General features: G+C 42.7%; 1 protein-coding gene across 2 annotated transcripts in view; it reads left to right on the top strand.

Annotated features, from left to right (window-relative positions):
* LOC135933330 (ubiquitin-conjugating enzyme E2 E2-like) overlaps positions 1-14,598 on the top strand; it is a 61,254-nt gene that overhangs the window by 1,523 nt on the left and 45,133 nt on the right. Inside the window, exons 2-3 of one of the 2 annotated variants that reach the window (XM_065471481.1) lie at positions 4,284-4,481; positions 11,374-11,424. In XM_065471481.1, coding sequence (XP_065327553.1) covers positions 4,291-4,481; positions 11,374-11,424 — 242 coding nt within the window. In that variant the 5' untranslated portion in view covers positions 4,284-4,290. The remainder of the gene's footprint in view (positions 1-4,283; positions 4,482-11,373; positions 11,425-14,598) is intronic. The other variant, XM_065471482.1, reaches the window with a different exon arrangement.

Raw genomic sequence — 14,598 nt, 5'->3', positions numbered from 1 at the left:
TAACTAATGACATCTGCGGGTGTATCTTTGGATGAGGACATAGGATAACCCTGCTTGTTTTTATTATCATTCAGCAGTCCAACGGGCAGCAGGTTGTGTTGTCAGTAGGCTGTCTCCTCCTTTATCGGACATAGAAGCGTATCACGGCTGTTTTTAGAGTTCTGCAAAAGGATCATTTTCTAATCCAGCATGACTGATGTGGGTTCAGTGCACTGATAAGGTAAATAAAGTTGGATGAACTTCAGTGGGGCAGTCTTCCTGCACAGAGATTTGTTTTGGGGGTTTTTAAACAAACCTTTGATTATTTCTTCACACTCCTCCTATTCTTGGTGAACTCCGTTGTCTTCCTTCCTTATTCTGGCCCACTTGTCAACCAGTAGGCATTTGACCAATGCATATATCATCCTCATTTGGATTTTGGAGGGCTACACAGGAGCGTGTTTGCAGTGGGTAAAAAACCCTGTTCCGCCTGCTATCTAAATGAAAACGTGTAGGCTAGGGCTGCCACAAACGATTATTTTGATAGTCAACTAGTCACCGATTATTTTTGCGATTAGTCGACTAATCAGATCATGCATCCATTGGATGTAAAACATACAGCTTATTGCACCAGCATGCGTCTGCTCTTATATAACTATCATTAGCTTACAGCTTGAAGTGTTTAATGTGCTAACTAAAAATAAAGACAAGATGATAGTTTATTACATTTTAATGAAATTTGCAGATTGTCTCAGTGGAGTTTAATAAACTCAGCCGTCTGCTCCTTGCTATCTAAAATATATCAGGACACCGGAGTAAATTCTCCAGCATCTCACACTTCTGATAATCAGCTGTCTGCTTGACGTTTATTCAGCTGTGTACAAACTAACTTTAATCTCAGCCAAACCGATTTACTCAGGAACAAATATAACACTGAAAAAAGCCAAACAATAACATTTTTAAGTTATCTAAGTGACTTATATATCATGCTTAACCTGAGTAGCGAAAGACGGCGGTGGGTTTGAAAACGATTTGCCGGGAGTCCGGTGTTCTCAGCGGCTCTAGTGAGCCTTGAACCCCGGCTCGCTATCGAGCTGGTGGCTAACAGACGTCTCCGAAAACGTCGGAGCGCTTTTGAAAATATGTGGTGTCTTGATAAACCGAGCAGATATTTGAGGTTTACACAGCTACATTCTCGTCTGAAAATACGTTAAATGTTTATTTTGTGACCCAGAAAGTATAATGAGAGTAATATTAAAACTAACTAGCTGCCGCCATTGTTGGAAACTGAGCAGGGCCGCGCTATGAATTCTGGGACACAGCTTCTTCTTCTTCGGGGTTTAATGGCAGCTGGCATCCTTGTACATGCAGTGCTGCCATCTTCTGTTTCAGTCCGTTATTACACTCTTAAATCCTACTACTTATTCCTGCGTCTTTTGGGATCTTACAAAGCTTCAAACGAGGCGTCGACTATTAAATTAGTCGTGGACAATTTTGATAGTCGACGTAATCGTGACTAGTCGACTAATTGTGGCAGCCCTAGTGTAGGCAGACAGGCACATTTACAGGACCCTAAATTATATTGAAGTGTGTAACAACAGCCCTATGACATGTATACAGTTCAATGAGCAATAAGTTACCAGTATGACAATGTTACGATCACACAAACATATTTTCCATAATGTTATTTAAGATGATGTTTTTTCTTCTTCGATCTGCTACCCAGAAAATACGCCGTTGGCTCGGTGACCTCAACTCCTTGTTGATGATTGCGAGGTGGAAAATCTTTGAGGCTTTGAGTTGTTGTAGTTGTGCTCAGTGGCTCAGCAATCTGATGAATTTCTATTGTCCACAGTTTAACTTTCAAACCCAAAAGCAGCAAGTATCTCCCTTCATTCCATTAATGGATTCACTGCACAGTGCCTTATAGGGTGGCTGAAGCCACAAACCTAAACTACCAGTTAATTCTTTGATACTTCTCAAGTCTGAATGAAAACAGACTGTACAGATGGAATAATGCTGGATTTAGACACCTCAGATTGAAAAAAATCAGCTTGATTGGATCATCATTGGCTCCTTATGAGCTTCAGAAAAATGACTGGATATCAGACCGTGAGGCCTCCCCTTAAATTTCCCAATATTTCGGCATACTTGTGTATGGTGGCAGTGACTACATGGCAACATGATTTTGTGATTCCCTTGAAGCACATATCCAAATACCAGTGGCTGGGAGCATGGCCTGGACATTTTGAAACCTCCAAACTGTGAAAACATTGTTGTGTGAACAAATATATATAGCTTACGAAATGTGTGCTGTTTCATAAAGTTTTACACTCACTTGTACGGCAGAGTCGTGGACTGTAGTGGAGGCAACTGTCAGGATACGGGGGACAAGGACAGCCACAAATGTCCAGCTTACTGGGTTTTGCTCAGCAATATGCGAAAGATCAACTGGCTGAACTGGGACACAGAATTAACAACTTCACCTGCACAGAGGAAGGTGTTTGACCACAGCACAGGTGAAGGCTCCCCCACCCCCCCCATGAGTACTAGTGCCAAGAAACGGAAAGGCCCACAAGCAAAACTCGAGGACTTGCAGCCACTACTTGGAACGTTGTTGCAGCGCAGCAAAGCTGTTGGTTTCTCAGGAATTCAAGAGTGACATCGTTGTATGATAAATCGACAAGACTCAGATCCGTTGAAACTTCTTCAGCAGCACTGTGAGAAATGCACAGATGCTGTTTGTGTGACTGATGCTATTGACACAGCATCCTGAGTTCGTCAGGAGTAATTACAGCTTTAAATATGCCCATGAAGTTTTGAAAGGCCAGCCCTGACTGTTGTGAAACAGGTGTGTAACCCACAGCACAGATTTTCTGACACACCCTCCAAACAGGGTGTTGAGCATGAGCTGGAAGCTGGAGAAGCCTACATTCAAAGCAGATCCCAGGTTGAACAGTGTGGTTTTGTGATTCATACAGGATTCCTAGAAACTGGAGTATGTCCTGATGAACTTAGAACGTGTGACTGCTGTGTGAAAGCATCCCTAGAAATCAGGTGTCCTTTAAAGTACAGGACAGACTGTTCGATTTACTATTTGCAATTTTACTGTTTACCGTTTTAAAATGTGTACTTTTCACTGACTCTATAAAAAACCAGTCATTTGAAGCTTGACTGTTGGGGTAGTGCCTTCAGCACGCAAATCAACAACAAGTGCTTACTTTTTCAAGAAGAACTAAAAAGATGTGTGCACATAAAACGGTGTCAGGAAAGGCAGAAAGAGTTTTACGTGACGCATTAAAGAGGCGTTAGACTGGATGATCAAGCCTCAGACGTATGAGAGTGAAAAACCCTCTGAAAGGGTGACAGCTTCTTTGCAGCTGGCAGGAAAGGCGTCAGATTATTGAACAGAGACATGAAAATAGTAAAAGATGGAAGACGTGTGTAGTGTCTTTGTCTGTGTCACCCTCCAGAAAGTTTTCATTCATCTGTCTCTTGTTCAGTTCGGACCTAAGCTCTCTTTGTCTCTTCACTGCAGGGTCATGTGCCACTTTATCTTTTGCTGCGTATTCTCCTTTTTCATTTCCATCCTCCTCCTCTCCCATATCTCATCATTCCTTCACTCGCATACCTGCCACGCCTCCATTTTCATCCTTGTCTCCACTCTCGTCCCCCTGCACCTCTGTGTGGTTGCAGACGTCCTCGTTTCCTGTGTAGCTCGTTTTACTCGTCTTTTTCACTCCCACACAAGACAAAACCAAACATAATTAATAGCAACGGGTGACACAGCTTGTGTTGTCATAAATAATAGGTAAATGAAACTGTAAATTTTTTTTTCTTCGATTATTTTTTGGTTACAACAAAGCTTCTTGGAAATAAATCTTATATTGTTGTTTAAATGGAGCCACGTTTGTAAGGAAAATGCATCTGTGGGTTGAGCAGCAGAGGTGAGGATGTGAGTAAAGGCCATGAAAATCCTGCCAAATCTTCTCTGTCAGTGCCAAACAGCTTATTGTGCTATTGACTCGTGTTCACTGTTGTTTATTAGGTTGGATAATTGACGTCTGAAGAAATCAGACGGGGCCTCAGCAGCATGTGGAACACTCCCCACAGCCTGGCGCCTCCTCATGCTGGTCACCAGTTTGGTCACACACTGTTGTGGGATCCCACAGCAGTGTGTGACCAAACTGTATTTAAAACTGTGTTTCTCAGGTGACCGACCTGCAGTGAAGGTTGAGTAAACCTCTTCAGGTGTGCTCGTTATGTGCCGTTAAAGCCTGTGTGCATGTGCAACCATCCCACAGCGTCAGCATGTCCAGTGAGGTGCAGCCGAGGCCGGACGACAGCCCCAACACCAGTGGGGGGAGTTCGGACGCCGAGCAGAGGGAGGCGGCTCCTCCGGAGCAGCCGGGCCCCGAGCAACGGGACCAGGCCCAGCCCAAAAAGAAGGAGGCCAAAATCTCCAGTAAGACCGCTGCCAAGCTCTCCACCAGTGCCAAGAGGTAAAGCTCAGTGCGCTCACTCTGCTGGGTGTGCGCCCGTTTAGCTTCTTGAGTAGTCGTCTGTCACTCACTTGTTCTCTGTGGTACTGCTATTTAAATTGCTGCTTTGGTTTTGCAGTCAAAAGCCAGCATCAACCCTGCACTGTAACTTTCTGTTAATGAGGTTACAACAGCCACTGTGAAATAAATACTAAACACGAGATGCAACATTAGGACACTCATTAGATAACTGGTTAAATAAAAAGTAGGCGAGTTATGAAATGATGAAAGTACTGCCTGCTTGTATTTAATACATCTTTTTTGTTAAATTGAGTAGTAACAGGAAAAAACAAATACTGGTGTTCTAATACTAATAATGGTGGTGTTTGGCACCTCTAAAGCAGTTGTGCTGAACTGGTGTGTATGTGACAATACAAATGTTCTACAGTGTTATTGGATATGGAGCTGTCTTTAAGCCACCAGGTCCCAAGTACAGAGTTGGTGTAGTGTCCGTTTGCACCCATGGTGCTGCTGACTGTCCTGCTGCCAGGCAGCAATGTCTTTTTGAACCAAACAAAGGATTTTCATTAGTGAGAGCTTGCAGGTTTCCCCAAACTTATAAACAGTGCATTTGCATCATGACTGAATCTAGCAGCACTGACTAACTGTGAGCTGCGGGATCAGTTTCATGATCTTTAATATGCAAATTGTCATGACCACTGATCAGTGGCCATGAGTCCCATTCACAGAGAGCTGGGGAATGGCTGCAATCACAGCATTGTAAGATGGTGACAGATGCACCCTTAGGCCCCCTCCTCGATTCAGAGATGGGCTTTCCCTTTTTCACATACGTGGTGGTGTTCCAGGGTAGGATAACAGAGCTCTCTTTTCCACTACTTCAAAGTATTAAGACACAGTTCCAAAGGCAAACCCACTTGTTTGGTGCTGAGAGTGGTCCTGTTGCTGAGGTTGGGGTCATCCTGTAATCTCTTACAAACTACCTCCAATGCTTCAGTGACTGGAACACAAGTGAAGAGAGATGTAACATCGTATGAGACCATGGTTTCATCTGCCTCACCTTCTCTACAAAATCCAAGCTGTTCTGGATGTGGTGTTCAGAGCTTCCTACCAATGGGCTTGAGCTGGTTTGAGTCAAGCAGTCCATTAATGTGAAAAGGGAAAGATCATCTCTGAGTCAAGGATGCAACTAAGGGTACATTTACAATGCTGTGATCTTAGCCTTGGCCATTGATGGTCATTGGTACATTGTATTGCATATTAATGATCACGAAACTGAGCTCACAGCTCATTGTTATACAGGGGTGCTCGTTTTGGTCATTACACAGATGTTATAAGGTTGTAAACCTGCAGTCAGCTGAGACTGAAGAAGTCACCTGGATGATGATGAAACGTTTCTCAGAAACAGCTTCCTGGGATTTTCTTACCTGAAAGATTCAAGTTTTGTTTTTATTTACATTCATTAATTTTTTATGTAAACAGCTGATTATGAAGGGCCTCGATGTTAGCTGATTAATACACCACAGCACGTCATCGCCACAATCCTTGGTTAACTAATTAATCATTGATGATTGGTTATTAATGCTGAATACAGTATGTATTATCACTTACCACTAGTGTCATTAACATAGTTAATATTAGCACTATTGTACATACTGATATAAATGTTGTTGCTTGTGTCTGTGCCTTGTGGAGCTCCTGTTGTGTGTCTGTTCCTCTGTTTATTCCACTGATCTCTTGAAGGGAACGAGAATTTTCCTCGGCATTAATAAAATTCTTATCTTATCTTAATTGTTTAACAGCAGCAAGCTGTTTAGAGGCCAACAAGGAACAAGCAAAAAATAAATCAACAAACTGGAAAAAGTCCTCATTATGTCACATGTTGCTCTGTTTCTCACCAGTTCATGGCAGGTTGAAACTGGGTATACTGGTGTGCTGACACTGGTTATCTGTCCAGCAGCAGAGAGCTGCTCCTATGTTGATGTTGATACCAGAGAAAGTGCTGAGAAAGTGCTTGTTGTTCTCCACACCGTCACTTATTGGCAGCTGTGCTTTTGATGAACGACATGCAGGAAGTGCAAGAACAGCTTTACCTAAATAAAGGCGTTATTCTACTACTCTTAATTATATTATCTGGGAGCCGCTTAATTAGTGTCAGATCCAGTCTGCAGCAGCTCCAAACAAACAGTCATCATCAAGTGTTCCTGTCCCAGATGGGTAGACACAGGTGGGCTGAAAAGACTGAGAGTCAGGTGGAGACCAGAGATGGACCACTTTGAAGTTTATTGGCTGGTTGTGATTTTCCTTCTTAGTACAAATACTGTAAACCTTTATTTTATGGAAGTCAGATGTAATCACTTTTTATGTCTTCATCTTTTCTCAAAACTGCAGCAGTTTAGAGTACACGCACGGGCGCGCGCACGCATACACGCGCGCACGGGCGCGCGCACGCACAAATACACACGCACGCGCACACACGCTTGCACACACACACACACACACACAGTAGTTGAGGAACATTTGTACATACGGCACATTGGCATGTACAGGCAACTTTATCTACACATGAGACTCATTGCAGCGTTGCAGTGCTGCATGTTCACTATGTCATGTAGCTACCAGCCAGTGTGAGGTTGAGGTCACAGCTGAACTAAATTAGCAGTACTGCTGATTAACAGAAAGCATTTTGGGTGTTCCTGTAATGTTTTGCTGGAGCTCTTTAATCCAGGTGATAGTTGTAATTTATTTTAATATAACTTGTTATTTAATGAATACATTTAAAATAGAATTTACATTTGGATTTAATAAAACAAACAGGAAAATACAAGAAGAGATTATTTTTTATTAAGATGAAAAAATACGTTTATTGATATACAAATGTATTTATTTTATAGAAAAAAATGTTGAATAATTTCTCAGAGAACAACACCCAAATCTTTGGGAAAAAATGTGTTTCTTACTTGCCTAATAAATAATAAAATCATTTTTAGTTATTAACATGTTTTTTCCCTAAAATATTCTAATATAATCTGATAAATGAGTTCTGCACTGTTTGCGAAATAAGTCTCAAAATGACAGCGTTAACTCTGACGTGATGCCAAAGACATGCTGCATAGCAGAGTTACAGCTGTTGTGTTTTACTGCGGGTGTCTCGCACTGCTTTGTGTGTTTTGTTATAGGCTGAAGTATCTTTTAATAAAGCACAAGGAGTGCAGTGCTGTGTGAGTGAAGTAGGTGCTGAGGCTCATACTTTCTTTCAGCAAAGATTTGGTTTGATGTGTGTGTGCCCACACTGTGTGGACTCTGTGTGGACACTCTGTGTGGACTCTGTGTGGAGCTGGGAAAGAGCCATCTGAGAGAAATGTTTATAGTTCATAGCAGGGGTTGGTTACTTCAGTCAGCTGCTTAAATCTGTTATTTCCCCCCGTGCTTTCTATTATCATGCCTCACAATAAAGTGGGCTCTTTATTTTAGCTGTTGTAAGGCGAGGCAAAGTGACTGGGACTGTAAAGTGTAGAGGATAGCACTTAATCACAGCCTTTGTGGAAACGTGCCATAGACACAGTTTGCAGTGCGTGCCACTTTGCTTTAAAAAGCCCAAGTATCAGACTCTCTTTGCCCCTTCCTTTCAACAGAGTGCTTGTCATTTTGAGGCTTGACTGTGTCTGTTGGGGGTCTTGTACAGTACGACTGTCTGAATGTCCGTGAACATTTTCAGCAGTCGTTGTGTTTTTGGGAGTTAGCAGCCCAAACATTAGCACGTGTGCTGCAGGCTGCTCCTCTTGGATTTTGTCAGGATAACTTGATGTGGCTCTAACTCTAATCCAGCCACATGGTTGACTTGGCGTGGTATTATTCTCATTGTCATTGGCCTTTTTGCTGGCTGTCAGAGCACGGACACAATGAGTTTTATCGACTTTATATTGACCGCGCGACATATTTCTACTGAGGAAGCTCATCCATGATGATTATCTTCATCACTTGAGTCATGTTAGTTTTTGTTTTTGTTTTGTATGAAACCCTTTACATTTTCACACCTTGTTGTATATTTTACATTAAAAGCCGTCCACATGCTGTATTCACACTTTGAAAATCATAATGCATATATGAAAAATGCTTCATCGTGCAGCATTTCATAAATGAAAGTGTGTGGATTTGCTCTTACATTGCACAGGATATTTCTGTGATTAAAGAATCTTATATGAAATGAGGTCAGTCATAGCAGACGCTGCATCAAATACATACAGAGAGGACCGCTCGTCCACAGTGGGGGGCCGTGTCATAAAAATAAGGACCTCGAGGGTAATCACTTCATTAAGGTTTATTTGGTTTATTTCACTGGTAGCTTTTGTAATAAATCAGGTGCCACACATGCAGAGCTGCTTTTATACATCATAGACTGATCCACATACATGCAGAGTATAACAGTGTAGTTCATGCACTGTGGAACCTCGGGAACGAGCCAGAGCTCGTGCACAAGCATGAAGAACTGGGAATATAATCAGAGGCGCTTTTCCTTTCAGGTTCATCTCACTGCTCTCCCTAACAGGTCCCCAGCTGCACTAGTCAATTTTTGGCACCTCAGAAAATCCTGAAGCTGTTTCACGACTCCATAAGTGTGGAGATTGTGTTACCGGCTCCTGCTCCTCGTGTTTCCTCCCAATCTGAGCTGCACTCAGTTTCACAGTAAACTTGTCCTTGCACACTCTGTGATATATTGTCATCAGCCTGTGACGTACACCCTGATCCACAATGTTTTTTAATGATGAAGTAAAAGAAGCATAATTAACTTCTTTGCACATCTTTGAATCTGTTCTGTTTAGGTTTTTATTCTTTAGTCAGAGTTTTCTGTCTATGTTTCCTAAAGCCTGAAAAAGAAAAGTAGCAACAGTTTTGGTCGAGTTTCTTTCTTTATGTGCACGAGACCATTAGACAAAGTGAACCTTGTTGTATGGCCATCCTCCCACTCAGCAGTAGTAGCTTTTAACAGCCTTTTTTCCCCACAATTTTCCTTTTATTCAATGGAAACAAGAGATAGAGGATAGAAACTCAGACACAGGGAATTAGACTGATGTGCACTGAAGCTGTAATGGTATCCATCAGACGACAAGCAAGTGCTTTGCTGCTGTCAGTCAGTTTTCAATGTTTCTAAAAGAGCTTTTACGGCTGGATTTTTCTCAAATGTTTAGACGGGATACTCCTCAGCTGTTTGTTTTTGTAAATTTGATGTAATCCTACCTGAAAATGTAAGATTGTAAAGAAAAACGTAATGCAATCTGCACTACAGCAGAGCATAACTCATTGGGAATACTTGCCTGTGTAGATTTTATTTTGATAGTTAGATTTAATGTTTAGATAAAAGGAGAATCACAGGAATATTAGAATGTCTTTGGCCTTAATAAGAGCAGCACTGCAGCTGCTGATTCCTCTGTCATCCAGGAGTTTTTCACAGGTGTGTTTAGGCTGCAGCATGAGTCCTTGGTTGGTATTATTTCAAATCCATTAATGATGACAAGCTGTTCTGGCCCAGATGCACCAAAGCAGACCCAAAGCATCTAATGTCCTGATAGTGGATTGCAGTGCCGTTCTGACCACAGCGCTTCATCTGGTCACCACAAACCTTTCAGCAGCCTCGTCGTTACCAAACTGCAGATGGAGCGCGCTGCTTTGTTTCGGTCATGATGTTATCCTGATGTTGGGCCAATAATCATGTCATCAGTCCACTTAAACACAAAAAGCATTTATTTAGCTAAGACGGTCCTCTTGGTTGACTTGATGTTGTTGATGTTTGTTTGTCTGCTGAGAACAAACCAAAGTCATCTGTAATGGATTTGATTTGTTGAGTGCAGCTGTGATGAGTGACGATGGTTTGATCCCTGACATGATGTAAGGCGTCCTTGAGCAAGATACCGAATTCCAGTTTGCTCCTAGTTTATCCATCAGTGTGTGTGTGTGTGTTTGTGTGTGTGTGTGTGTTAGATAAGTGACTTATATATAGAAAAGATACCTGCATGAACAGGTGAATGATGCTAGCAGTAAAAGGTGCTTTGAGTGGTGAGTTGAGATGTTGAACAGCACTTCTATCTAACAGTCCAGTAACTACTCGGTGTCTGTCACACGGTGGGCTGGTTAACCTTTACAGATGGTGTCGTAGCGTGATGAGCATCAGTGGCTGTTTCTCTAAAAACCCTCCTGTGTGTATGTCATGGTGAACATCAGGCTGTGACAGATCGCTGTCCTTTGAGTAAAATCAGGTCGTCGTCTAATGCTGCATTTTTATGCAGTAGGTTAATTTTATGTGTTTTTTCACTTCACATGTAGCACATGTGTAACAATGCTGTTCCCCTGTTCAGCTCTCAGACTGAGCTAATACTCACTGAGCAGAATCATGTGAGCTTCTGCTTTGGAAATGTGTTCGGTTTATCTCAGGATCAGGAATATTGTGAGCTTTGAATTTCTAATATTCTAAGTAGGGATCTAGATATAGAAATGTCACATCTACAGGCTTTCAGCATAGATCAGTCCTGGTAGCTTGAAAATAAAAGCACACCAGTATGAAGAGTTGATTCTCTTCTCAGTTACCTTTCTGAAAGTACAGATGCTTTATCAGCAGCACAGTTAATTTACCTGATATAGCAGATATTGTGTCTTTATTTATCCCAGCCTTTTGGCATTATTATCAGTTTATCCATGTGTGCTTGATAAGAAAACGCAAATAGTCGCCGTGTTGATCCTGCAGATCAGGACTTATTCCTGTGCTCAGGCACAGCTCAGCAGCTCATTAGAAAATCACTGAGGTGTTCAGCGTGTACACTCACAGATTGATTTTCTAGGCAGGATTGATGTAACTGTGTGTGCGTGTGTGATTATAACACAGGACGTCCTTTCGTTTCAGAATCCAGAAGGAGCTTGCAGAGATAACCTTGGACCCACCGCCGAACTGCAGGTAGGAGCCTGTGGATTGTGCGTGTGTGTGTTTTTAAAGAGCTGAAACCTCGGGCACGTGTGTGTGTGAGCCGTCTGCATGGATTGTGCCGTGTCAGCGACCCACAGGAATAGATCACAGTGCTGCATTTGCATGCGTGTTTGCTCCAGCTGAAGCAAAGTGAATGAACCTTGTAATGAGTCTGAGGCATGAACCAGACTCGGGATAGAAAGCCAAATAAATGTCAGTGTACGCTGGACTGTTAGGATCACTGTAGCAACAGCGCTGTGCTTGTGCGTGGTTCATTCTCCTCCCCAGCTAATGAAAGGCCCGTGTGTTGCTGCTTTGGCCACTTTAGTGTTTTCATTGTTTGTTCTGTTTGTTTGAGTCAGCGGTTTTTGTTCATATCTTTCAGGAGGAGTGTTACGTAATGGTATTTTAGTGTTAGGTGGAGGAGTGCTGTTAAAGCAACACACTAGAGCAGAGCAAGCAGCACGTTGGTAAAGTCCAGGCATTTCCTGCAGGCCTGAAAAAGCAGCGATGCGTGTAAACTCCTAAGCTAGCACGCAGAGGAGCTGGCTGTACACACACTCATCTGCCCGGGATGCACTAACGTCATTCCTCATAGCTCAGCTCACATTTCAAGTCTATAAATGTGAAACTACTAATACTCTTAAAGACAGTAACAAGAGACAGGTTTTTTTTCATTATGGTGACACCTGAGGTTGTGCTGAGTAATGGTGGGAAAGAATATGGACTGTGCTTCTTGTGTAAAATAATAATAATGAGTCAGTCCATCCACTCGTCCGGCTTCTTCCATTTCTTCATCCTGAGCTGGGGTTTGCAGCCTGTCCCAGCTGTCACACCCCACACAATCTGCTGCATGGCTAACACATGTGGACAGAGAGAGCCCACACTGACACGGGCAGAACATGCACACCCCACACTCTAACAAGCACTGTAAGAGCTGCCTTCACTGGTCCTGGTAGTAGTGGCCTAATTATGAACACTAGTGGACGTGGCACAGTAGTGATTAAACACACATGCAGAGTCTTTTCCAGATATTGTGATAATGTGTGCTGTATCATGGATGTAGATCATTACTATAATAATGTGGTGGGATCATAGCAGAAACAAAGCACTCACAGATGAGTACACACATCATTAAAGGACCGTTTATCTTATGTTTTCTCACGACAGAGCACCCTATTCAGTAGGGGTGCAACGATACTCGTAGGGATATTGAACCGTTCGATACAGTGCTTTCGGTTCGGTACGCATATGTATCGAACAATACAAAAATTTTTATTTATTGTATCAACTTTTCTTCTGACGATGCTGTCTGTGTTGAGCGCTCAGTGGATCTGCGTTCGACTACTCCGCCTAGGCTGCACTGTCGAGCACAGATCCACTGAGCCCAGCGCAAGCTAGCAAGACAGAAGCTAAGCTCGCTGCAACATGGCAACTGCCTCAACGCTAGCCGAAATTGAACTATCTTGGTCTTCATGTGAAGTATGACCATGATGGTAAGCGCGTCATGGACAAAAGTAAAACAGTATGTCAGATGTGCCACGCAATGCTCAATTGGTGGGAACTAGTGCGTTAGCGCAGTTAGCTCGTTAACGTGTTGACGCCGTCCAGACCCACGCACGGGACGATCCGCGGTAACTCGTTAACGGATATTTGCCGCGTTATGGCGTTAATGTCATTTTAACGAGATTAACGCTGACAGCACTAGTGGGAACACAATGAATATGACTGCACATTTACTCCGACATCATCCTAGTGCAAAGACAAGTGGAAGCAGACAAAAACAACAAGCACGCATGCTACAAACTTTACCCGAGTCATTTAGACAGGCGTTAGCACATGATTCTCCTTATGGGGACCTGATATGTTTAATATGCTGCTGAGAATATAGCCCACAAGAAGCGTATAGTATAGCTTTTATTTTGGAAAGAGCCATTTCTCTGTAATAAACTCTCTTTTCCAAAGATGAGGGATTTCTCGATCAGATAGATTTATTTTTTTATTTTGTTGTTTCAGCAACATTAAATTTAAAAACTGTACTTTTGAGTTAAAATATATATTTATAATTTTAATAAATGACAAATTAAAAAGGCATGAACATTTTTTTTTATCGAAAAAAAATCGAACCGTGACACCAAAGTACCGAACCAAACCGTGAATTTTGTGTATCGTTGCACCCCTACTATTCAGAGTTGAGCAGAGTGTTACTTTGAATCGCTCTGTGACTCCTGCGTTAATATCACTACGCCTGTTAGTCACATGCAGATTTTAAAATAAGCTCAGTGTTAGCCTGAGACCATATAAAAGCTCAACCTGCCTTCGTGGTCTGGAAGGTGAAGCCGACATGGGAGCGCCTCAGACCTGCTTATATGGCCAGCAGGAGCTTCCTCTATGGCTGGGAAAGACTTGTGGTCCTGAGGACACCTGTAGGAAAATCCCCTCACATGGTCTAAGGAGCTTGGAAAGAAAAGCGTCTGGACTTCTTAAAGTTGCTTGAAGACGTTTCACCTCTCATCCGAGAAGCTTCTTCAGTTCTAAGGTCAAATGGCCGAGAGTCCCAGATTTAAACCCAGTGGGAGTATCCCCCCAAAGAGGGACAAAGGACCCCCTGGTGATCCTCTAATCACATGAGCCAAGGTGTGAAAGCGGGTGTGGGACCTAATCAGCCAGGGTTTCGGGTGAGCTCATTGTTAAACCTGGCCCCACCCTATCATGTGAATTCCTGAGGTCTTTAAGAAGTCCAGACGCTTTTCTTTCCAAGCTCCTTAGACTACGATGACCTGGATGACTGAGAACCTTCACAGACATCCCCTCACATGGTTTTGTCTGTGATCCCAGTGAACTCTGCACTCATCAGGTAATAAGCTCAGTCCACTTTGTCCATTTTGGTCGTTCTGAGAGTCACAAAGGAGGATGATCCAGACTATTGGCCAACAGAATATGACTCATAGGTTCATAGTGAGTGAGCGTGTTGTTCCTCACTCATCACTCATGGAGTTATAGTCACAGCTATCTCCACCTTATCACAGCTCTGCCTGTATGTTCAGGGCTTCTCCAACATGAATTAAATGGCAGTTTTGATGGTGCCTGCAGTGTAAATGAACAGCTGCAGTGTTTGGTGTTTGTCTCAAACAAGTTTCATCTGACTGAAGTGAGCCTTTATGT

The sequence above is a fragment of the Pelmatolapia mariae genome, linkage group LG22, assembly GCF_036321145.2.
Source record: "Pelmatolapia mariae isolate MD_Pm_ZW linkage group LG22, Pm_UMD_F_2, whole genome shotgun sequence".
NCBI lineage: Eukaryota > Metazoa > Chordata > Actinopteri > Cichliformes > Cichlidae > Pelmatolapia > Pelmatolapia mariae.
The sequence above is the reverse complement of the archived record's forward strand: the minus strand, read 5'-3'. Positions and strand labels throughout refer to the sequence as shown.